At 45.8% G+C, this 26954-nt stretch overlaps 1 protein-coding gene across 1 annotated transcript in view; it reads right to left on the reverse strand.

The window, feature by feature from the left end:
• Positions 1-26954, reverse strand: part of SECISBP2 (SECIS binding protein 2) — a 1396020-nt gene that overhangs the window by 408428 nt on the left and 960638 nt on the right. The window contains exon 8 of the mRNA XM_069625655.1: positions 23072-23225. Coding sequence (XP_069481756.1) covers positions 23072-23225 — 154 coding nt within the window. The remainder of the gene's footprint in view (positions 1-23071; positions 23226-26954) is intronic.

Below are 26954 nucleotides of genomic sequence, written 5' to 3' on the forward strand. Positions count from 1 at the left end.
TCTGTTCCTTCAAGAAACCCACTTACCACCGGCTGATGAATTCCGGATAAACGATAGGCTCTATCCCACCAAATTCTTTGACTCAAGTGGGTTGAAGAAACGAGGGGTTGCCATCCTGGTGCGCAAGGGGATTTCCTTTAAGACCCAGGGAGTGGTTCGAGATGAGGAGGGAAGGTTTCTGCTGATCAATGCCATACTAGATGTCGTAGGGTTACACTGGTCTCCATCTACGCCCCGAACACTAACCAAAACCAATTTTTTATGAAGAGGTCAAAAGCATGACCATGCAGAGGGGGAAGTGATTCTACGGGGGGATTTTAATGCAGTGATCAACCCCTTAATTGACAAAACGCTACCGCCAACAGTGAACTATGGGAACAACTTCAAGGCTCTCACCTCACTGCTGAGGGATCATTCCTTGATCGAGGTATGGAGATATTGCCATCAGGAAGAGAGGAATTACACATATTTTTCGGCAGTTCACGGGGAATTTTCGAGGTTAGACATGTTCTTTATTTCCGACTCTATGATCCAAAATGTACCGGAAGTGGACATACTCCCTGAAGCATTAGCAGACCACTCTCCGGTTTCACTATCCATAACCCCTCTCCGAAGTGTCCCCCCCACAAAACCCCCCTGGAGGCTAAATTACTTCCTGCTAGCTGACCCTGTGATCTGCGCCCACATCAGGGAAACCATGGAGTTATACTACAGGGAGAACGACACAGGGGACGTGAGTTGGGGTACGATTTGGGAAGCAAGCAAAGCGGTACTCAGGGGTCATCTAATTGAACAGGCAGCACAACGTGGGAGAGCCAGGAGATTATTGCAGGAGCAGTTAGAAGCGGAAGTCCTTAGACTGGAAGGACTGCACAGGCGAAAACCCTCCCGACGTGCACTACGAGACCTGAGGATGGCAAAAAAAAGCGCTCGAAGCTCATCACATGGGGAAGGCGGCCTATGGTATGATGCGCACCAAACAATTCTTTTACACAAAAGGAAATAAAGCTAGCAAACCATTGACGGCCAAATTGGGCAAACAGACTAAACAAAACAGAATAGAATTCCTGCGAGATAAATCAGGCAAAGGCATGTATTCTGAGGAGGGTAAAGGTCGTATTATAGAAGAATTTTTTAAGGAACATGCGATCCCACATAAAGCGGACTCGCAGTCTGTTAGAGAGTTTATATCCAACGCGGACCTCCCACAACTGCCACATCCCTCACTAGACTCCTTAAAAGCCCAAATCTCGATGGAGGAAGTTGAGTTTGCCATCAAAGCCCTCCCCATTGGCAAGGCTCCAGGCTCAGACGGATTCACAAACAGGTTTTACAAAACCTTTGCAAAAGAACTCTCTCCGCACCTCACAAAACTATTCAACACCATATGGGAAACGGGTTCTGTCACACAATCTATGGCTGAATCAAACACATCCTTACTCCTAAAACCCGGTAAAGACCCAGCGGATTGTGCTTCCTATCGACCGATAGCCTTGCTCAATATCGACGCCAAGTTGTAAAATCATAGCGCGACGCCTGGGAGAGGGGTTACCGGCACTAATAGACAGGGCCAGACGGGCTTTATCCAGGGCCGAGCGGCCCAGGACAACATTCCGAGAGCAATAGACCTAATAGCGCTAGCCCCCTCCATACCAGGGCCCCTTTCTTTGCTATCCCTAAATGCCCACCGGGCCTTCGATAGCATGTCATGGGACTACCTACATCTGGTCCTGAAGGGTTTTGGTTTCGGCCCACAATTAGCGAAATTGGTTCTAGCCAACTTCCAGATTCTCTCCACCCAAATATGAGTCAATGCTCACTGGACACCACAGATACGCCTCGTATCGGCAGAGGGACCAGGCAGGGGTGTCCACTATCGCCTTTGGTTTTTGCGCTAGCAATGGAACCATTAGCCCAACATATTCGCCTTCACCCCGACATTCAAGGGTTCAAGGTAGGAGATCAGAACCACAAAGTAGCACTATATGCGGACGATGTGCTCTGTTTCGTGAGAGAAGCCCGAACCTCGATCCCCCCGCTCATGATCCTGCTCGATAGTTTTGAGCAGATTTCGGGCTTCACAATAAACATGGCCAAATCAAAGGGCCTGAACCTATCTGAAACACCTGAAGTGCTAAATGAACTACAAAACACTTTCTCCCTTAGCTGGGTAAACTCTAAAATAACATACCTTGGGGTACACCTGACTCCTACATACTCAGGACTGGCAAGAGCCAATATCCCACCGCTGATAAAGGATGCGAAGGAATCTCTACTAAAATGGGCCCCCCCCAGGAGATTTCATTGCTGGGGCGCATATCAGCAGTCAAAATGACCTTGCTACCCCAGATTCTTTATGCATTCCAGGCTCTCCCAGTCCATATCTCAGAGCGAGATTTACAAGACTTGCAGAAGGAGATATGTAGATTCATCTGGCAGTGGAAAAACACCTAGAATTCAGCGCAAGATCCTCGTCAGAAGTAGGCAGCTTGGAGGTTTAGGGCTCCCCTCTATCTTAAGATATTACAAGCAACCCAAATTGCCCCCATCCTGAGCTGGGCCATCCAAGAAGACCCCCCCAAATGGCAGGACATTGAACAACAGTTCTCTGGGGCTCCTCTCTCCCACCTCCCCTTCCTTCCGCGGGAGGCACGGACTTCACGGAAGCCCCTTCTCCAAACTACGAGCTCCACCCTCCGATGCTGGGACAGGCAGAATACCATAAGGGGGATCCCCAGGGTCTCGGTCCCCTAACCCCAATCACGCAGAACCCAACATTCACCCCAGGGCTTCAACCTAAATCATACCAAAACTGGACAAGAACAGGGACCTTAAGACTGCAGGAGCTCTATGCAGATAATAACCCCTTGACCTCCATCCAATGTAAGGAGAAATTTAGCCTCCCTAAATCCGAAAGATTTAGATATATACAACTCAGGCATTGGACCACCAACCCAATCGTAAAAAAGGCTGCCACCAGACCTCCCACAGGCCTAGAAATAACGGTCTCAGAAGGACAACGGTCACACAAAATGGCTACATGCTATCGCCTCCTAGAAAATGTTCCAGAGGAAGGAAAACTTTCTTACATGTTGGCTTGGGAGAAAGAGCTGGGGAGAGAGATAGCTCCAGAATCCTGGCAGAGAATCTGGGACAGAGCCCATAGGTCCTCTAGATGCACAACTGTCAGAGAATGTGCATTTAAGATATGTTATCGATGGTACTTCACGCCGCAGAGGCTACACGCAATGAATGTAGATTACCGTGATGTATGTTGGCATGGTTGTGGGGCAAAGGGAGACTTGGGGCACTTGTGGTGGCATTGTCCGATCATTCAATCCTTTTGGTTGGAGGTCAGGTCCAAAATTAAGGACATCTGTGGAACCCTTCTCCCCATGGACCCATTAGTGATGGTGTTGGGCGACACCCCAGATGACGGATCCTACCCACAATCGGGTCCCAGAGCGAGACTAATCACACAGCTATTGATGGTGGCCCGCCGTACCCGCGCGCGATTTGGAAAGAACTGGAGGGCCCTCACATCGCACACTGGTGGGTTAAGGTTTGGGAGCTTCTGGGAATAGAGAAGCTAACGGCCGCATTGGAAAATCGGACGAACAAATTCAAGAATATCTGGGGCCCATTTCTGGACCATGTAGAGGAGAAGGAACACATGTCCTTCCAACCCAGAATGGTAAAATACCTCCTTCAGCCTTGAATAGTTGGGGAACGGGAACGAAAGAAGGACCCACCGGCTTGAAAGTAGAAGGGAGGAACGTTACAGGGCACTGGGGGTAATACCCGGAACTAATGGTGCTGCTGGTGAGGTTTTTTTTTTGTTTTGTTTTTTTTCTCTTCTCTATTATTGTCCTTTTATCTTCTATTTTCTTGTCCAACGCTACAGAACACAAAGCTACAATACTACAACCCTGAGGGTTACTTATGAATTATACTCACTAGAAGAATCATGAAAGTGTTCAAATGAAATGAAATGTTAATTTAATTGAAGTTGGAAGCACGGTGGCTAATGTTGAATTTTATGAATTTTACTCACTGGCCGACCTAATGGATGAGTCATTGGGGCACATGACTGCCTAATTGCAAGCAAGCAATATTGACACTGATTGGTTTGTTAATACTTGTGAATTACATTCACTATAAGAATCATAAAAGTGCTCAAATGAAAGGTTGTTGCATTGTTAATTTAATTGGAGTTGGAAGCACAACGACTAATGTTGAATTTTATGAATTTTATGAATTTCATTGGCCGACCTAATGGATGAGTCATTGGGGTGGATGACCGCCTAATTGTAATCAAGTAATATTGCCACTGATTGGTTCGTTAATGAATTCAATGTTTATCGATGTTTCAATAAAAAGATTTAAAAATTCCCTAGAAAGTCACTTTGCTGCACCTTATTTTGAAGATTTAGGGTTAGGTCCTCCTTGTCCCGGGAGGATAGCTCATTGGCAACATGCTCGCCTTGGAAGGCAGACGACACAAAGCAAGACAGGTTCGATCCCAGGGTCCGCGCTTAGAAAACTCTGGGTATTTAAGTGCATTATAAATATGCAACTAAGACAACAACAACAAAAGAAATCTGTAACAGCCCCTCGATGCCCAAGGGATGTGTGAGTGCTTTAAAAATGCAAAATAAGTAAATAAGGCGGGTCTGCCAGTCGTCCTCCTCCTGCGCACCTTTGGGTTTTCTTCTGTGCCTATCAGTTGAGGACCATTCACCAGATGCTGACCACTTGTTACGGTGTCCCATTGTGTCCTTGACTCCTTCGGTTGTTCCTGTGGCTACCTCTTCTACCTCTCCTCTATATGGAGCAGTGGTATACCCTCCTCTCTGGATGTAATTCTATGCTGCTTTCTGTCCAATTAAAAAAGCAAACCAAATGGGAAGGTCCATCTATACTAATGACACATACCTGGAGAGTTTTCACCACATCCTGCATTTCTCAGCGCCTTTGTAGAGTTATCAGTGAGAGGTTCTGATACAGTTGGATCTCCACCCCACTGTACCTGATCAGTGATGCATTTCTTGCCTAACCTCAATATTTGTTTCTTTTGCGGATCCTGTGCGCATGCTGCCAATACATCACATGGACATGCCCCATGTTCTGTCCTCTTCAGTCCCATCATGTGGACCCAATCTAATGGAATGGTTGTTGGCTCTACACCTGCAATTAGGTCTCCGAAAATCTGCTTAGCTGCATCTTTTAATTCTGGGTCTGACGCCGATTCTGGGAGATTTTTAACTCAGATATTAGAGCATCTGGATCGATTTTCAAGGTCTTCGTATGATATTTCCAAATTATGTGTGATCCTAGACAGTTCTGGAGCAATATCCGATAGTTTAGTGTCTCCCGTTAGTTCTTGAATTGCCCACTCATTAGTATCTGCACGCTCCCCTAGTGAAGAAATCTCTTTTCTGAAGTGGGCAAGTGATTTCCACATTTCTGAAGTGAACAATGGAACAAGTTACTTACCTGTAACTATTGTTCTCCAGCATGGGTCTGGCATGGATTCCCATGTTCATGAATATTCCCCCTTGTCAGGATGGGAATCCTCAGTAAAAGAAAAAACTGTTTCACTTACAAACTGTATTTCTCCTCTAAACCAATCTCTGACCTCTGGGTCATACTGCCCCCAGCCAATGCCAGTATTCTCCCTAAGCCCTTGCTCTGGCAGCCATCGTCAGATTTGATATGCACGTAAAGTGGCAGTATGGCCAAGAAGAGCCGCAGAGGGGTAGGAGGGAGGGTTTGCATGTGAATCCATGCCAGACCCATGATGGGTGAACAATAGTTACAGTTGAGTAACTTGTTCCTTCTCCAGCATGGGGTTTGGCATGGATTCACATGCTCATGAATATAGAATACATAGCAGTACACCATTAAACAACCTCGGGAGGTGGCAAGGCTCAACAGAAGCAATTACTCTTACCTCTGGAACAGACTCACCTCAAGAGAACAGGTTGCGTAGCACTGCTTGGTCGACTCTGGACTCCTCCATGGAATCCTGTCGACGCAGTAGAATCTCGTGAAGGTGTGCGTGGACCTCCACGTAGCAGCCCTACAGATGTCCAGCAGGGGCACACCAGACAGGAATGACTTCAGGGTATAGGGTTAAAGACGTTCTGTGTCACAAGCAGCACTGCTATGCCTCCAATGTTCTATTGCAGCCAGCTGCCAGGAGTGAAGTTTGCTAGTTGTTTCTCAGCTTCATGGGCAATTCCACCAAGGTGTCCGTTAAACCAGGTCAGCCATTGATCTTACCCTCCGCTTGACCAAGATATGTTTGCGCGCTGACCACCAGCTCCATGTTCGCACAGCGCCAATTTCTGTCCCTAGAGGTATTGTGGAGTGCACAGAATCGTCCACCCACCACATGTACGGACCTGTGCTCACCCCACTGGCCACTGTGCACCAGACAAGGAGTTTCAACGGAGCCACTCCCAAGCTTGCAGGGCTTACTTCCTCTTCAATGAGCAGTCTCTACTGCCTCCTGGTCCGTCTGTCAATTCATGGGGCCCGCTAAAAGCACCCACCTTCTGCCACCCGGCACAGGGTTGCATGCCAAAGTCTTCTGGGAGTGTGGCCTCTCCCCTGCCAAATTCAGCCCAAGTCGCAAAGTTACAGGGCAGCAAGCCCGGTACCACAAGCTGAAGGCATACCAGGCTCCACGATTACTGTACGACGGCCGCGGCACACCTCCTCACAATCTATGAAGCGGCAATGAATTAAATGGAGATGGAGCGCTCGCACACACGACCTCACCGGGCAGCGGCCATATTGGAATCGTATGAAATACTTTCTATATTCCTAACATCTAAAAACTCAAATTTAACTGACAAATAAGCCCAACTATCTTGGAGGCCTCACTGGGATTAAGGAAGGTCTTTACTTATGGAATAATCCTGACATCTTCTAGTTTGGCAAGATAGTGCCTATTCAAATGATTTTCTTTGCCCATGTGTTCCAGGCCCTAGCTTTTCAGATTTCAAAATCACTCCTGAAAAAAATGCAGCAAGCCATGACGGCATTCAACTGGAAGGGGTCAAATCATAGGCTCGTATAAACCATCTCATAGAGATTTAGGGAAATAGCTGTACTGGCTTGTCCACATATAATGAGATATTATCAGGAATCACAACTGAGTTATTAATGATTGGATAGTCTTCCAAATCCCCCAAATGTGCTAACACATTGAAGATGAGTCTGTAGGTCGCCCACTTCCAGACAGGCCGCTTACAATGTACAAACTTGCCAATACACCCAAAGAAATGCAAATTTGGGAAAATGTCCTAAGAAAGCAAGGATTTACAAGTATGGTGTTACTGGCAACACCACTGACCTATAATTCTGAGTTTCCAACTGCCTAGGGGCAAGTATAACAAGTGAAAGGTGGGGTGTGGGCTATCAATTCCTTTCCCCCTTGGTCCCACTTCCTCCTGGATGGGCGAATTAGGCCATTATAACTCTAGGTTGAGTGAGGGAGGGAAGTCCCTACGACTACCAGCTGAGGCACTGGACGCTATATAACAAACAGGGAGGCTGCCACACATTCTCTAACATGTTTTAGAAGGGTTATTTTCATGTCATCTTCCATTATCGGCCTGATATGAAATATTTACCAATGCCTAATGTCTGAGAACTGGATCTGGGTTTACTCACTGTGAGGGGTCAGAAATGTGAGGCGGACAACTTTGTGAAGGTTTTTCAAAAGATGCCATTTTATTAACTCAAAAGGTTGGATAAACGCCTCACTATTCCTACCACAATGAGGATTTCCCTACCTACCAAAATAAACTAAAGGAAACACTAACAAAAGGTTTCTGTCCCTCAGACTTAATCATATAACAACTTAACAAGGCAATGTATGACCATTCCAATATAACAGAAATAACAGTTATGTTCACAACCTGGTAACTTGTTTCTCCTTATAACCTGAGTGAATTCCCCTTCCTCACATTCAAACAGGATCTTGATCAGCAGTTTCAAAAGGATAAGGAAATCATGTCTTGCAAACAAAGTTCCAATAAAGTTTTGTTCTAACTTGAACTATACAACAGTTCACAATATTCAAAAAGATGTCATCTTTCCACTTGTGATAAAGAGTTCAATACCACTTCTTCTCATAGAAAAATAATATTTCCCACAGTTCTTTGGGAGCAGAAACATTTCTTTTGTCAGGTTGATTCTATGACAGTTTACTAATTACAAAAGCAGTTCTGTCACTTCTTCGACAATACTTTAAACCACACCAAAACCCTCCAATAACCTCTGCCTGGTCGACTAACCTGCCAGGCCTATACTACAAGGTCCCTTCTCCTGGTGTACTCCCCTTCCAGGACTAATGAAACTAACTGCAACAGGTACTTCTGTGGGAAAGGTTTACTTCAAACATTATAGAAGAACAAGTTACTTACCAACTGTAACGTTCTTTCGACTGGATGTTCCTCCCACGTATTCCTCATCTTAGATATATTCGGCAGCTTGATGCTTCTTTCGGAATTTTTTTTGCCAGAGTGCGCTGTGCTCTAGACCGCGTAGCTTGGTCCCTCGAAGGCTGCCGTCGAGCGTCAACGTCATCCATCGTATAAAGGGCCTGAGCGGCGCCCGTTGATTCAGTTCTGTTTTTTCGATGTTAATGGGCGCATCAGTTATGCTTTGTGTCGCTAGATGTCAGGCTCTTAAGGAAGTACAAGTGCAACAAGCGTAAGAACTGTACAGAGGGGTAGGTTGGGAGGGTCGAAAGAACGTTACAGTTGGTAAGTAACTTGTTCTTCGACTGGTTTGTGTACTCCCACATATTCCTCATCTTAGATAGACTCCCATAGCAGTTGTAACTTAGAGGAGGAGGGAGTACCATAGTTCTTCAATTATGCACAGAATGGAGGACGGCTTTTGCAAAAAAGCCTCCTTGATAAAAAGTGGTCTCTAAACAATAATGTTATGTAAAAGTGTGCATTGATGACCAAGTGGCCGCAGCACACATGTCTTGCACCAGCACACCCCTCTGAAGAGCTGTGGAAGTTGCTATACCCCTGGTTGAATGAGCCCTTTAATACAAGTGGAGGCTCCTTCCCAGCCAATTTATAACATTCAGATATTGCTAGGATAATCCATCTGGATATAGCTTGTTTGGACACACCAAGGCCCAATCTGTGTCCAGTGTACCCGACAAACAACTGATCTGTTTGTCTAAATCTTTCTAACGTAGATAAGTAGAAACTTAGAGCCCTTTTTAGGGTCTAGTTTGTGAAATCTTTCCTCCTCCTTACTAGCATGTGGGGGAGGATAGAAAGATGGCAAAGTGATTTTTTGTGACGGGTGGAAATCCGAAACTATTTTGGGTAGGAAAAAAAGGTTTGACTTTTAAAACAACTTTGTCTTTGTGGAAAACTGTGTGAGGAGGCTTGCAAGATAGCGCCTGCAACTCACTCACCCTGCGGGCTGACGTTAGAGCCACTAATAACACGGTTTTTAAAGTCAGGAGCCTTAAAGGGCAAGAATGTAAAGGCTCGTACGGGGCACACATAAGAAACTTCAGAACTAAATTTAAATCCCAAAAGGGAACTTGCAAAGGTGTAGGAGGGAACACGTTTGTTAACCCTTTAAGAAATTGGACAACTAAAGGCATTTTGAAATATGAGACTTCTTCTGAGGAGTGCTTGAATATGATTAGCGCTGCCAAGTATCCTTTAATAGTACCAACTTGGAGCCCCGAGTTGGCTAAATGTTATAGAAAGGAAAGCACCATGGGAGTGGTACATTGAAAAGGATCCACATTCTTATCTCTGCACTAGTTACTGAATTTCTTCCAACGACACCGGTATAAGGATTTCGTTGCTGGCCTTCTGGCCGAAAGCAAAATCTCCATAACGTCATCCGGAAGGTCCTAATCCTTATATCTCAACCTCTCAGAAGCCAAGCGTGAAGGTTGAGTGTCTTGACCTCTGGATGGAGAACTCGACCTTCCGCTTGCAAGAGTAGATCCCTCCCTTTGTGGAAGACATATTGGAGGGCAGATGGACATGTCCAGAAGGTCCGGGTACCACGTCCTCCTGGCTCAATCCGGAGCAATTAAGATCATCGATTTCCCAAACTTTCTCAACCTCCTGATCACTTGAGGAATGACAGGGAATGAAGGAAACGCATATAGGAGTGGAAAATCGAAGTCCACCACTAATGTGTGTCGAAGCGCTCCTCTTGGGGGAAATTCCCTTGAGCAATACCGCTCGCACTTCCGGATCTCCTTGAGGGGTTCCCCAAAGGGCGAAGATCTCTTGAAGGACTTCCTGAGCTAGTTCCCACTCGTGGGAGACTGTGCTCTGCCTGCTCAGAGCGTCCGCCGCTGTGTTCAGCTCTCCGGCTAGGTGAACTGCTGATAGAGAGATTCCTTCTTGCATTGCCCAGAACCAGAGCTGCATTGCCTCTCTGCACAGTGGGAGTGATCCTATGCCTCCTCTTTTTTTGAGGTAGTACATGGCCACTGTGTTGTCCGTCATTATAAGGACATTCTTTCCTTGTACAGAGGGCAGAAAGGCCTTCAGCGCCAGTCTGATTGCCTTCAGCTCCAAAAGGTTGATGTGTAGTTGACCGCTGATTGTCAGATTGTTGGTGTGGGCTCTGCACACCGTCAGTGAGGCGTCCGTCACTACCGTTATCTCCGGCCATGGTTGCCAAAAAGTTTCCCCCTTGAGGATATTCTCCCTGCAAGCCTACCATAGGAGATCTTGAGCCATCTTGGTCGAGACTTGCAGAAGGTCTGACATCTCCCCTGAAAATTGGGACCATTGAGTCCTGAGGGCCCATTGAAGGGATCTCATCCTCAATCTGGCCTCTGGCACCAGAAAAATGCAGGATGCCATGAGACCTAGCAACCTTAGGAAGTCGAAAGCCGGTAGTTGTTGGGCATTTTGAAATTTTGTATCCATCTGCAGAATGTGTTGAGCTCTTTCCTCGAGAGGCGAGGCTTTCCCTGAGGTGGTATCCAGGACCGCTCCGATGAATTGGGAGTCTTTGGCTCGGAATCATTTGTGACTTCTTGTAATTGAGGGAGAAACCCAATTTGTGTAGGAAGTAACTGGTCATGGCCAGATGTCTCTGGGCCCGTTCGGGTGAACTTGCCCTGATTACCAATCGGTTAGATAGGTGTAGATGTGAATCCCCTCCCTCCTGAGACTCGCTGCCACTACCACTGTTAGTTTGGTGAAGAACCTCGGGGCGGAGGCCAGCCCAAATGGCAGAACTCGAAACTGATAGTGAGATCCGCCAATTGCGAACCTCAGGTACTTTCTGTGTTTGAGATAGATAGGCACATGAAAGTAAGCATCCTGAAGGTCCAATGAAACCAGCAAGTCCTGAAGGTGAAGACCCTGAAGGGTCACCATCTTCAACTTGTCCTTCCTGAGGAATTTGTTCAAATTTCTCAAGTCCAAGATGGGTCTCAATCCTCCGTCCTTTTTGGGAATGAGAAAATAAGGAGAGTACCAATCCTTGTTCCTCTCCGCTACAGGTACATGTTCTATTGCACCTTTCTCTAGCAGGGTTAAAATCTCCTGCACAAGGAGCGGGTCTGGAATTTTTACAGAGTTGGCTCCTGGTGGATATCTTGAGGCCTTTGATGAAAAGGAAGACAGTAACCATGGGTCACTATCTCTAGTGCCCAGGCATCTGACGTAATGCCCCACCATTCGTCCAGATGCTGAGTGATTCTGCCTCCCACCGGGGTCTTGTGGGTTAAGGCCTCAAAGTGGCTTTGCAGCGGCTGCAGCAGTGGCTGAGGAGGTAGTAGCCGCTGCTGTGGCTGATCTAGCACCTCTCCCTTTTCCACCACGAAAGGGTTTTCTTTGTTGTCCCCTCTGACTGGCCTGCCCTCTCCCTTTTCCAAAAGAGGAATAAAAGCGAAAAGGGCGACTCTTCCAGGAAGATGACCCTGCATCAGAGTGCTGCTGAGGTTGTCTTATAGCGGCGCTGAGTGATTTTGCTGCCACTTTCGAGGTCTGCAGCTTCTCCAAGTTCTCGTCCGCCTTGCTGCCAAACAACCTCAAGCCGTCAAAGGGCATATTAAGTAATCTGGAATGTACATCAGATGCAAAACCCGATTTTCTTAGCCATGCGAATCTATGCAGGACTGCCCTAGATTCCATGGCTCTGCTTATGGTCTCTGCAGTATCCAGTCCTGACTTGAGGCCCTCCTCCATAGCCTCCTTACGTCCTTAACTATCGCCAGGAAACCATCCCTCTCCTCTCCCTGCGGGATGTGATCAGCCGCTGCATCTAAACAGCTCCACAGGGTATAAGTGAACCTAGCTAATGTACAAGTCACATTAGTAGATTTAAGAGCCATACTGCCAGAAGTAAAAGCCTTCCTTGCTCAGGCATCAATCTTTTTATCATCCCTGTCAGGGGGCATAGAGGGTAAGCCGACTGTCTGTTCGCAGTCGCAGCCTGGATCACCAAACCTTCGGGCGAAGGGTGCTTTGATAGGTATTCCGGATCCGAGGGAGCAGGTCTATACTTCCCTATAAATTTCTTATTCACAGCTGGTATAGATTCAGGTGTTTCCCAATTTGTCATAACTCTCTTTTGGAGAGCTTTATGGAAGGGAAGGATTGGGTCTTTCTGAGGTCCTTCATCTATGATATCTGTTAAGTCTTCCTGGTCATATCTTGGGGACACTGATTTCCACCTCATAAAATCTATCACCCTTCCCATGAGGTTTCTATACACCGGTTCAGCATGGTCTGTGGGGTCAGGTCTTTCAAAATCTACCTCGGGTGAGGTATCTAGGCCACTGGCCGATTGTAGAACATCATAAATATCTGAGATTTTTGAATTTGGATCTACGAGTTCCCCAGGGACTTCCCTAGTCCCAAATCGAACTCCAGCAGAAGTAATGTCATCATCAGAGGTTTGTTCCTCAAAAATAGACATAGATTTGAAAAATTCTTGCCTGGAAGACTTTCTGGCATAGGTGGGACAGGCCTAGGTTTAGTCGAAGTTGTCATTTTGGAAACTGGCATGAGGGATTTCCCCGACAAAGGTGGCGACGGAATCGACAATGGCTTCAACGCACTCGAAGGAAACCCTGAAGGCATCGAGGGTGGCTTCGATGTCGAGTGAGGCTTCGACGCTCAGGCCGAAGTTATCGACGCCATTTTGGACTTCGACGGACGCGTCGAGTCGATAGTCGACTTCGACGCTGAAGACGCCATTTTGTCTTCAGATAACCTCGATTTATGCACTGAAGGTTTTTGTATAGTCTCATGAGGCGCTGGCGATTCATCATCCGAGGACGCCCTCGACCTTTTGTCAGATTTAGAGTGAGACGTTTTGGATTTCCCTCCGTTACCTTTAGAGTGAACAGGGGTATGCTCTCCACGTATCTTTTTTGAGGGGGTCAGGCTGCCTTCTCAAAAATCTTTAGCATTGAAGCCCTAAAGACCTCCCATTTTTTTGGGGATCATGCTTCGATGGACAAGGAGAAATTAACCTTTTGTCAGGCAAAGAAGAAGAAGACGAAGATCTATGATGTCGCTTTTTTGATCTTTTGGATGACTAGGAAGAAGACTTCCTCGAGCGACTTTTCGACCTCGATCGCCTCGACTTATGACAAGATTTAGTTTTTGATTCTCTCAAGTCTTTAAGTCTTTTAGCAGACTGGAAAGACTCTTCCCGCACCGCTAGCTAACCTTGGCGTTCCTTAAGAGCCTTGTTCAACATAGCCTGACATGACCTGCATTCGTCAACTCGGTGGTCAGGACTAAGGCACCAAAGGCAGTTACGATGAGGATCCATAATGGCCATTTTTCTTCCACATTTGGAACACTTCTTGAAACCCGTCTTGGGTGTATTCGGGGTTGACGAAGATGACATTCTCGAAGAAGGAAAAACTGACGCGCCGTTAGGTACACGAAGCAGAAGCTCAGAAAAACGGAACTGAACCAACGGGCGTGGCTCGAGCCCTTTATACGACGGATGACGTTGACGCTCGACGTCGGCCTTCGAGGGACTAAGCTACGCGGCCTCGAGCACAGCGCCCTCTGGCGAAAACATTTCCGAAAGAAGCAGCAAGCTGCCGAATATATCTAAGATGAGGAATACGTGGGAGGACACAATCCATTCGAAATGTATGTTGCATTTCTACAACATCAAGTTTTACTACTTCTTTGGGGAAGACAATAAACACATCAGTGCTGTTTTTAGGCACTTGTGATTGCCACACGCAATGCAGGATACACTCCTCTAATTCTGAATATAAAGATATTGCTTTCCTGCCAACTTTTTTCCCCACTTCTGTACTGACCACTGATAATTGTTTTCTCTCACTCTTTGACTTCTTTGGCCTTGGCAAGGAGGGTTTAGACCAGTTCCTCTTATCACTCCTTCTACACACTGCCAATAGGATGTACAAACACTTGGATTCTTGACAACCCTCTCTTGGCTTTGGCAATTATTCCATCCCACATAAATACAATCACACCTTTCTGGTCTGCTTGTCAATTTCTTATTCTGCCACCTTCTCCTCTTTGAGTCAGCTTGGTTTCCAAATGTTGTATTATGCTGCTTTACATCAGTTCAGTAAACAAAATAATGTTTGGTTTGTCACTTCACTCTCCTTGTATTATTTTGGAATTTAATGCACCCATACTTGGTCAGCAGGCGATCATGGGGTGCTCTGGTTTCACAATACAGTAGTGAAGTCATCACGTCTGGAGTGCGCGTCTGCTCGCTCTGCTGCCTACAGGTCTTCTGCTTCTGCTGCTCTGCGCAGTCTGGCAAATTGCTTCTTCTGGCTTTCTGTGTTCCGCGCTAGTCGGAAAAGGAGCGCTCCTCGCTCTAAAGGCTCTCCAGTGCTCGCCTGTGTAACGCTCACCTGACTCCCACGGGGGCGCTGGCCTGGTTCGCGCTGCTGTGACCTCGACTAAGGTGATGCGCAGGGTTCGGAAGACGGACTGGACCGGGCCCCATATCTGGCTTGTCTGACTCGCAGAAGTATCCTTCTGTAGGTGAGAATAGGGGTTAACTGTCTGCGGGATAATGCAATCGGCCTCCCACTTACCCCTCTCACCCTCCTCAAAACCCTTCTGTGCTTCCCCGTAGCGTCTCACCTTAGGGTCTGGAAGGACGAGCTCTCCATCCTGCTTCTGATGCAGGGGCGCGTTGGTATCCAGTTACGTCACTGGATTTTCGGATGGGTGAGAACCAAACTTGCTTGGCTTCCAGGTAAGTTTTTTCTATAAGTGGTTCCCCTTGTGTCCATGCATTAATGTTCTAATGCTAGTGTCTTTTTCCCCATAGGGGCCGGGGTACGGAATGCCAGGGAACAGGCACCGACCCGAGGTGAGCGGTGAAATCCTTGTGGAAATCAGGTAAGTCTTTGATGAGTGTTTTGGTAATGTCTTTTCATTCACTCATTAACGCTGATGTCTTCTTTTTCCCCTTAGGGGCCGGGGTCCGAAAATGCCTGGATGCGGCGCGGACCCTAAATGAAAAGGGAATGACCCAACAGGTAAGTCTTGACATGGAGTTTTAGCTTCCCCTTTCCCTTCTTTCTCTCACCTTTGTTCTTGTCTTTTTCTCCCTAGGCGCGGGGGCGCGACTGCGAATCCGGATGGTCGCTGCTGGACATGGAGGCGCCCTGTAAAGGTGAATAGAATGCGGCGCTGCAGCGATCGATGCGATGTGCTTTTAAAAATAAATGTCTTCCTTTTCAGGATTGTCGGCGAAATGTCTCTGGGATGCAGATGTAGCAGGTGAGGCCTTTTCCTTCTTCTGTTCTCTTGTTCCCTTCCTTTGCAGGTGATTCAGGATGCTGGCAGGTGTGGCAGAAGTCAAGATGCAGGAGCAGACACGGTGAGCGTCCAGCTGCTAGATGCAGAACAACGCGAAGCACGTGTGGCTGATCGGGTGTGGTTTAAATAGCCTTGGAAGAAGTTCCTAGAATGTGTCCTTCCTCCAATCAGGTATGTATCCTTCCCCGACCACGCCCGGGTGGTAAATGAGTCCCACAGGTAAAGTAGTTCCTTTCAGGCCTCAAGGAGGCCGGGGTTCTGCAGCATGGTCTGCATCAGGTAAGTGCACCCAAACACTTTCATAATGAGCCTGGCGCCTATGGCGCCAGGACTGACGTTTTCTATGAGCCTGGCGCCATAGGCGCCAGGACGCTGTCCAAAGGGCCCCTATAAGGGGTTGCTGGGACCTTCCCTGGGGACTTTATGTCCGCTTTCGGGGACGCAGGGCCTGAGCCGGCTCCCCGGGAGCGGGCATCGTGACAGCCTGCCACCGGAGCCCGACTAACTATGGGGGAGCTTTTAAATGTCACGCTTCCTGCTGCGCGACCCTGGTCTTCAGGGGGAAAGCTGTCAAACTTCCCACTTCACGGTGTGTACTCTCCGCAATCAAGGTCTCTGGAAGAAAGGACCCTTCTCAGGGCCGGCATCCGTTTGCCACACAACAAAGGCCCCAGCGTCTCTGCTCCCCTCCAGCTTCTGCTTCCACTGCAATGTGGAGTTGCCACAATCACTCCACCTCCTGCTACTGCTCTCTATAGCCTGCACCTGAGGGGGCCTTTAATGCCTATGAGTCTCCCACAGGTGTGGGTCATTAACATCATTAGGCTGCAACTTGCAGTCTCGTGCCTCTGCAACCCTCTTCGTCCTAGTACTTTTGCCATTATGGGACTTTAAGTCCCCAATGTTCAAATTATCTTTTCTTACAGCTTCAATTTTACAATAAGCCATCAGGATGGTAGACTTTTTCCCCATTCTTTCTGACTTGCTCCCCCCTCATGTGATCCTCCCGCAGAACACCACCCACAGGGTCAGGGTCAGGAAGCGTCTGCCTTTCCCTGGCCACATGAGGGCTGTCCCAGGCCAGGTTTTCTGGGGGAGACATATCTGATTCATCACACCACATACACTTCCTCATGGACTTAAAGAAATTGAGAGTGAATTTTGAGGAGGCTCACAAAGTTCTTCTACAGTGTGCAACATGCAGAATAAGATCCAGTCAAGTGATTTTCGGAGATCTGACCACACCAAGCACTATACACTAAGAAAAGACAGGTCTATTCTGAAGGGGATGCTGGGGTGCAGGCACATGCATTTCGCCAAATCAAACCCTTCATGCTGCCGCAGGCAGGACCTCCGGACCATAGTACAGGACATTAAAGGGGGAAATGCCCTCCTCACTGGGCTCCCAGCTGCTCTTTTGGCTGCTCTAAAAGCAGTCCACCATGCGGCAGCATGTCTTACTACGGGTGTACAGTAATTTGACCGAACTCCCCCCTCCTCCCCATGCAAACTACACTGGCTTCCTCGCCTGACCAGGATACGATTCAAGATCGCATGCATCATGTACAAAGCAGTCACGTCTAGCACACCAACATAACTGGTGGCTAAGCTCCACATATTTGGTGGCACATGCTCCTCACGCAGCAAATTGACCAACTGAATTGAGAACAACTTGTCCGCAAAGAGGACCCACAAACAATCCTTCTCTTGTCGCACACCCTCCCTCTGGAGCTCAATCCCAGTGTCAGCTCAGAATGCCCCTCCCAATTTCACATATTTCTCAAAATAAGGCTTGTTCAACAATACTTGATTCCAATGGACGCACCTACCGGTGCACAGACCTCAACTCACAGTACTGCGTTACTGTTAAAAGATTCTAGCCCAAAGGCGGGCTACCCACACTCTGTGCAGTGCTCCACTGCTCTTAAACTATGTCCGCGCTTTAAACAATAACATTAAAAAAATAACAGATTTTAATATTTGATGGGCATGGCCAAAATTACAGAAGTACTGGGATGTATTGGTGGCTATAATTAATGACATTACTACAGTCAAATCGCCCAGATCTAAAAACGCGGAAAAGGGTATAGCATATTTTGGCATAACCTTCACAAATAAGATAGGGCAACTGTATGGTGCAAACTACCCGCAGTTGTGAGACAGAATTAAACTCGATCTCATGAAATGGAACTCCCTCACAGTATCATGGTGGGGGAGACTGACAACAGTAAAATGATGGTCTTGCCGAAGCTGTTTTATTACTTTCAGGCATTGCCCATTAGGGTCCCAAAGACCTTCTTTAAATCTCTCAACAGGGCTATCTCGTCGTATATCTGGAAGAAAAGACCCCCCAGAGTAGCAATGTCCATACTAACAGCTACAAAGCTACACAGAACAAGGGTGCATAGCCCTCCCACACTTCCATAGATATTATGAGGCAGCTCAGTTACAGGTTATGAGAGACTGGTCGGCGAAGGTCTACACAAAATATGGGCACGGCAAGACAGGGCTAATGTGGTTAAATAAACAAGGACACCCTAATGTTAAGATTAGTGAGATAATTGAGGTAGGGGTAGAATTATGGGGCTCGGCAATTGAACGAGGGATGCTCAAGGTGAAATCATCTCCATTCTATCCGATGTTCAGGAACCCGGAATTTTGCCTAGGGATGGAAAGGGGGGCATTCAAGAAATGGGAAAGAGTTGACTGTCAAAAGATACGGGATATGTACCAGGGACAGACCCTTAGGACTTTCGAGGATTGTGTACAAGAGCTCTGTATGACGGGGAATGACCAGTTCAAATAACCAATTGAAACACTGGCTGACTACCCCAGCTATTAAGGAGGCAGCTACGAGACAGCTGATACCATTTGAAAAATATATAACGACCCACACTGGGTCAAAGAGTTTAGTATCAAATCTCTATAGACACTTGAATGACTGGGAAGAGCTCATTCAATGGAACTACATGAAGAAATTGGAAGAAACCCTAGGGGAGACAATTTCAAGAAATCCTTTTACAATAGCAATACACGCCTGAGACGATTCATGCAATGTTCCCCCAGGCATCTGATCAATGTTGCAGGGGATGTAAGGCAGTGGGGGACTGGACACATATTTGGAGGAAATATTCAGCGCTACAAACATTCTGGGAAGGGGTGAAAATCCAAATGCAAGGGATGTTCCAGGGAGCGGGGCGTTTGGGGGACAAGATCTGGATGTGTGGGATGTGGGAACTGGGGTTGAAAACACTCACAAAAGTACAGAAACAGGGATTCATGATCCTATCAATAGCGACATGGTTGGTGATAGCGCAACAGTGGAAAAAGCAGGGACCACCTACACTGCAGGACTAGCTACAGAAAGTCTGGAACTTTGTATCATTGGAATGGGTAACAGAGGATTCAGGGAGTTCAAGAGGGATTAATAAAAGACCGGGGGTCAGTATTGAATTGTCTGCAAAGCGACAACATGGTGCGATGGTGCCCACATAAGATCAGGATACTGGACATAAGGAACCCACGCTACTTAACGGATGGACTACACTTATGGCGAGGGGACGGGGGTGGGGAAGGGGGTGAGTTGATCGTTCGATTTCTTTTCTTGTATTGTACATTAAGAAACTAATAAAAATATATTTAAAAAATAATAATAATAATCACCCACACCTCTGATGGTCTGATTCTTGAGAGCTTTCACATGAATCTCATTGCCCGTGAGATCCAAAATATTGAACATCTATCTAAATCTCTAATGATAGCAGGAACCACTACTGCTATTTATTGAAGTCCATATACTTTCCCAACAATTAACAATTGGCATACGAACATATGGGGGTCCTCTAATTAACAAGAAGACAACTTGTCTAATGCATTAAGCTATCTCGGCTTTCTTCCTAACTTGGTTTGTCAAATTTGGAAAAACTAGGAACTCAGATTATACATATCCCTAAATCCTGAGTGCGCTGCACTGCAGCTAGTAATGGGACGGACAGCTGAAATGTTGGGAGTTTGCCAATGCTGTTTCTTTTCTTATAGGCCTAAAGGACTGATATGCTTAGTCAGGCTCTCTTTAGAAATTGCTTATGGATTGCAGATAACAGACAGTAGGGGTATGGTGTTTGGGAAGGAATGTGTCCTATTGTGGATTGTATGGTTGTTTGTTTTTGTTTGAAAATTGCAAATGGCAATAAAAAAAGCAGAGACCCCGGTTAGCCGGTATGAGCTATTTGGAGTGGCGTATGGAAGCAGTTTGAGTGTGGCACAAGGAGCATTAAGGAGATGTTGGATGCAAAAGTGGGAAAGGAGAGAAGTAGGTGATAAAATGAGGAGTATCTTCCCTCCACTAAAGAAACCCCCTCTGGATCCAGACAACATAGGTAACTATCGCCCCAACACCCAGCTTCCCTACCTAGGTAAGATCATCGAGAAAGCGGTAGCCACACAACTGCAGCAACTCATCGACCCCAACAATCTCCTCCACAATCTCCTCCAAACCTGCCAGTCTGAGTTCAGACCCAGATGCAGCACAGAGACGGCAACCATACAGCTGGGCGACGATGCCCTCAACATCCTTGATGACAGTGTATGGAAGGAACAGTCTTCATGGCCCCCTCCCCTCCATACAGTCTATGACTCACCCAGCGGCCGTCCATGCGCCTCTGGCCAGGGATGCGGAATGGCTGCGGGTCGACACATGGGGCTGTAATGTATATCCAGTAGTATGATACCAGACTCCATTTTGTACCATTTTAAAACCTAACAAACTTAGGCCTCACTAACATAAGCAGTCTGCAGCCCTCCCCTTCTGTCCGCGCACAGCGAGCCTGACGCTTCCCTCGCCCTCCTCCCCTCAGTGTCCCTGCTGCAGGCCTGTTCTCACGGGAGAATAGGTGCGAACTAGTAACATGACAAACACTGTATCTTCCACCTTCCGCAGTCCATCATTGACCTGTAGATGACCGGGTTAAAGCTGGGGTTTGAGAAAAACAAGCCATCTCCATAAAACTTGTCCTGTCCTCTTGCAGACCTCACATTTATGACATATGCTGTCGATAACCCCCAACCCTGTTCCCCGCTTGAAGTGCCAGATACACATGCATACCCTGTTTCACGCACATAGATAATCCCTCTGAAGGGACTATAAATACACTCTTGTTGGTGTATGCCACGAGATTGATTGTATATATATGTATATTGAAATAAGATGACCCTCGCCCACCCCAGATTGCACGCAGAACCATGAAGTATACGTTTAAGCCTTTTAATTACTATGCAAGGATTATTGGTTGTTACAGAATACACAAAGCGATGTATAATATCAATATATACTCGATGATTTTCTAAAGATGCACGATTTCAAATGTATTCGATCAAGTATCACAATATGTATGGTTTAATATGATGTGTGCCGACTGTATAATAGAGTGTCCTTTGTAGCATACGAGCAACCTCTAAGTATTGAATCGTGCACTTTGTATTGTAAGCAGAACATTGCACTCCTTTTAATGTACCAATGCACACACTAACCTAGTTCTACCTCGCTTCGAAAGCATGCTCTATGTGTGCCCCCACAACATAAATAATGTCTGGCCCAACATGTTGCGGGGCCTTTTCTTCCATCGCATGCACCACCGCGTGCGCCAAGTCTTTTGTTTTTGCTTCATATGAGGAAATTGTCACAAAAATTCCCCATATGAAGCAAAAAGCAAGATATTGAGACAATTTGCATACCCCATAGCGCATCGCTGTGTGGCTGTGATCTAAGGTGAATTTACAGCGACATCTACCGGGTGGTGTTGTGCATGGTTGTCAAAACAACAATAATATTGATGGTGACTAGTGAACATGCTCTAATGCAACAACTTGAAAGAAGCCAACATAAGCTGCAATGACGATCACCAATATGGGTGGTTGATTGTTGCATCATTCAAAGCTGTCTTCTTTTGGTGATGAAGCATCAGTTAATTTGAATACCCTTAGTGCATTGCTGTCTCTCTCTGATCTGGAGGAGTACTTCCAGTGATGGCTACCAGGTGGCACTGTGCCTATGCAGCTTTTTTAGATGACTTATCCCAAACAATGGTGACAAAACAACCAATAACATTTCTCCAGCTAAAAAACGGGGATATTAAAACCAGTTCTGCAACAAGACTTGTGCCAGATTGCATATTATATCAATGAGAGGAAGTAAACACCTCTTGACCACTTCTCTGGGGCTGTTTAATCATAAAATTACCTCATCTACACAATTTAGGAAACACCCAATATGCAGCCTGCGGAAAGCTGATCCAATTAATCCTGCACCTGTCTAGCAAGGGAATACCCCATCATTACAATCGATCATAACAACCACAAAGTTGCAGTAAAAGGCCTTCTGGCTGCTGAACTCAGAAGGGACAAAAGGAAGCAAGCACCACTAACCAACTCATCACACCACTTATTTTCACCTTACACCAAAACATCAAACAACAAACACAGCAGCAGTCCACAGATCCAACAATGTCCCATTAAATAAAAACCACATTTCACTTTGCCAAACATCCCACTATGGGGCAAGGGCCATACCCATCCATGCTCGAAGAGCAAAACTGATTAGTACATAGCAAAGCATATCACCACTTTGACCCCCGCAAGGCAACACAATCTCTCCCCGTACTCTAATGCAACACACACAGAATATCGGTAGCACAACCATTGTGGGTACTTTTAACCTGCATGTTTCAACACATGGGGTTTAGCAACTTTGCTTTTCCGCTGCGCCTGCTACCTCCAACTCACTACCTTTTTTTGAAGAACAGAGTGCGAAGAGCCACCCAAAAGTCCAACAAAATGGAAGAAGTTGCACTATTGAAGACACGGTTCTATTACATTTTTGCAATACACTTGAACAAATCTTTGTCAATCATGTCTGCATGTGAGCATCTAAAAGAAGCTCTAGACTTCTCCATATTTTCTCCCGTTCTAGGCTTTGCCCCAATGCTAATCTTTGTGTATCCGGCACCATAATTCTCTTTATTTAGCAACAGAAAAAAATATTGGCTTTACTGATAACTTTTTATAGTTCATAGCACAATAATAATGACATATGGGCAGGAATTGTATAAGGCACCATGCCCATTGCAAGTGAAATTGTGCCATCAGTGACCCTTCTCGAATTTTTTAAACGGAGAAATGAGGGGACTCAGGGGTACATATATCCTTGTACAGATGATTATATATTACCTACCAAGCAATGCTGAACAGTTTTATAGAAATACCTGTCAGAGAAGGGTCCTGGTTGTTTCCACTATTAGTCTCATCTTCAGCAACATCGCATTGATCTTGAGGTAAACTGCCATTATCGTGTGATAGAACCCCCTCTCCTTCCAGCAAACGACTTTGTTTTCTCTGTTCTCTCTCTTTCAAAATAATCTAAAAAGAATGAATAATGTACATGAACTATGTTGGCAACAGCAAACTGTAATCCCTTAAAACAAACACACAATAAAACAAACGGGAGACACTGTGAACAAGTTTTCAATCCATTGTTATTGACTACCGTCTGGAAAAAAAGACAATTAGGTTTCAATACACACAAGTTCTTCAGTGTTGGTGCATACAGTAAGAAGACTATTAATAGGACTGCGTTAAAACTTACGTAATGGACTTACAGTTTTCTAAAACTGTAAATACATTCCCTTCAACACTATTAAAGACTGACCTTGCCAACATATCTCCTCCGGTTAGGACTTCAAGGACAATGATAGATTTTGTACATATGGCTGCACAAGTTAACATGCCACTATAATCAAAGCATGTTTTTGGTTGGCCTTTCAACATGTATGAGAAGTATCATAGAGAGGCTATAGTCAGTGAACCTTCTTATAAAAAACATTTTATTTGTATTTTGACATTTCAAAACAAACACAGGAAAAATGTGACCCTTATTTCCTGTCCCCACACATCCTTCCCCATCCCAGAAAACACCACAGATACCCACAACTGACACCAGCATCAAAAGACATTGGGGGTCGTTACGACCCTGGCGCTAAGGGATTACCGGTACTGGTAAGGGTACCGGTACCGGTAATCCCTTAGTGCCCAATTCCCATAACGGCGGCTGGAACCAGCCATTATTGCAGGGACCCACAAAGGGACCCTGGCGATAATTACGGTACCGCAATTTGCGGTACCGTAATTACCGCCTTTCCCCATTCCCATTATGCCCTATGGGGGAAAAATGGGAATGGGGAAGGGCCATGGTGAAATGGGGAAGTAGCGCCGCGCCAACCTTGGAATGGGGTGGTACTTCCCCATTTCACCATGGCAGACTCGTTACAATACTGGCAGCAACCATGTTCTAATAGCGCCATGGTTTAGCGCCGGTGTTGTAATGAGGGCCATTATCCTTTATCAGATGGAATCCCATTACCAGCCTTATCATGCCACCTGCCCTTTACCCCATACGTCATTGAATTTCACGGAACATCTACTTAGTTTATTAATTCCATCTCTCATTGGATATGGATGGCACATTGACTACAGAGAAATACCTTCTATTTGTTTGTGAAATGCTGTGGAAATGTAAACATTGCCAATTTTGAGGCACCATTGACTTGACAGCAAACACGAAGACCACTTTTATAGTCCTGAAAATCTTCAAATGAGACCTTAGACATGAAAATCCATCAATAAATAACAGAGATATTCAAGAATATATGAACTTTGTTGGGGCCATCTTGATGACATCAATAATTCTACTCACCGTGCACTATAGAAAGACACCAATAGATTAATAAAATCTATGATATCTTCTGATGACCTTTTCCTCACTAAAACCTCAAGTTACAAATGCTACAGTTATTTTCTTCATCCACCATATTCCTACATTTGGCGGCTTAGATCTCGGCCACAGCACTGTCATACATTTGTTAAATGCAGCAGCTAAGACCTGCAATATATAGTAATCGAGGCCCAATCCCCTCTTCCCCTACGATAGGCATTAAAAAAGCATCTAGAACAGAGGTAAATCTATACCACATCTAACAATCTTGGAGAGCTTGGTTTTGGAGTTTTGGGCATGACCAGAAAATGTGACCCTGAGTATTGGGGGTTTGGCACCCTCTTCGGCATCACCTGCAGTAGGCCCATTCTAGTTTCCCAAGATTGCTGGGACTAATTAGTACATACTCAATACTTTCCGATGGGATGACCTCAACTTGGGGATACAGAGGTCTTGTGAACTGATTAAAAAATGGTTTTCCAGCTCACCTCCTGGAAACTTTTACCTGCATCCCATTCCAACTTTTCTATCGGCCCTGAAAGAATGTATCTTTTGGCTACAGGGATGCCTGCTCTATAGAATTGTGGAATCACTTTACAGGTAAAAGGTTCCTTACAAATATTAGCTATGGGTATAATGATGGGAGATTTTTCCACCTGATGAGGAGCCAATATTTTGTGAATATAATAGCATATTTGGAGGTATATGTTAAAGTAATTATGGAGGAACTGACATTCCCCACATAGGACTTCAAAGAAGCTAACCACTCCTTGCCCTATCATTCCTAAAATGTTGCCAGATCCAGTGGACAATGGTCATGTACTGAAGGAATTCATTCATATCTGGACATCCTTTCAGCGAGAATGGGACAGCAAGCCACCCCTCATTCGTTCAAAACAGTCAACATGTGCCATTTTTATCATGTTTCTTCTCCCAAATTAATTTGGAAATGGTTTTATCTACTTCCAAAAATCCTGGTGAAACAGCCGAATAGTAATGTATTACAATAAATAAAGCTGATGGGGTTTCCTTTTTATTATTTCTTTTCCTATGTTGGAGTTTGGGAGCAGGCTCAATCTCGCTGGAGCATATGAAGCAGGAGAGTGCACTTTTACTTCTATCGGTATTGGCTTTGGGCAGTGATCACACATTTCTAAATATTCCAGGGATTTGTTAGTGACGTCAAATTGGAGCCACCCAGATTTTTGGGGAAAGGGAATCCCATTCTTCTGCCACCGCCCCAGTTTTAGGGCTTCTGTTAAATTAGTTTAGTTTGTAAGCAGAAGTTTTGATACATTTCCAGGTGATTACTTCAACAGTAAGACTTGTGGTCAACAGTTACACTACATAACTTGCAAAGGGAGTTATTATTATTTTCTACCCAAAGGACACTAATTCCTTTCCCTTCCTTTCGCTCCTAATCCTCTCCTATACTCACTGCTAAATGCTTGTTGATGGCAAACAACCAGGGGTATAGGGGCAATAATGCTTCATCACCCTCCTTGGCGAAAAGGCTTCAGAAAGAAATCTGTTAACCATTCAGAAGGAAAGTCAGTCACACAATATGTAAGGTGCCCTTGATGATGTAACATCAATTAAATAATGAGAAGATTTGGTCATTAATTTAATCAATCTCCAACAAAACCCTGCTATTAGGGGAGCTGAGCATTCAGTTGTACTGCCTTTAATCCAAAAACAGACTCTTCTCTTTATCGCTGACTCACATAAGCGAAAACTCCTGGGACGCCATCCTCTCAGCCAATATCTTTGTAAGACTCCAGAGTTACTCTGCTCCCTTAGAAAGACCATTGTCTTTTTCTGGGAAAGCTTTCCCGAGACATCACAAAAGCCAAGACAATTACTAAACCCAGGGTTGACACCACCCTCCTTGGTCTCGTGGGCGGACGCTCAAAGGGTTCCAGAGGCAATTGTGCAGCACCTGAAAAACAAGACATCACCAGCGTTATCAATACCCTGGCGCATCATTCTGAAACCATTAAAACCTCTAAAATAAACTAACAAATCGTTTGACGGGGAGGTGGCGCTCCACAAAAGGGCCCAAAAAAACTAAAGGCAAATGGCAAAAATGTCAAAAGCAAAATGGCAATATGCATTAGCCACCTAAGAGGTGTGACAAATCTGTGGATGTGCCTTCTGCCCTGGGGGGAGATCTTGCCAATGGGGCTAGGGCGGTGCATCCACAGTACAATTGTCCCCCTGGGAGTGGTGCACACAGCGAGGATCGCATGGGAGAGGATGTCCCTTATGGGATTAGGGACGACCACCCCCTGAGAACGCAGTATACCTCCGCTTTATTACGCCCGCTCTCTTTCTCAAAGCCAAACTCTCCTTCCCTCTTTCTGACCAGTGCCAATATC

The sequence above is a fragment of the Ambystoma mexicanum genome, chromosome 6p, assembly GCF_040938575.1.
Source record: "Ambystoma mexicanum isolate Mex_15411 chromosome 6p, UKY_AmexF1_1, whole genome shotgun sequence".
NCBI lineage: Eukaryota > Metazoa > Chordata > Amphibia > Caudata > Ambystomatidae > Ambystoma > Ambystoma mexicanum.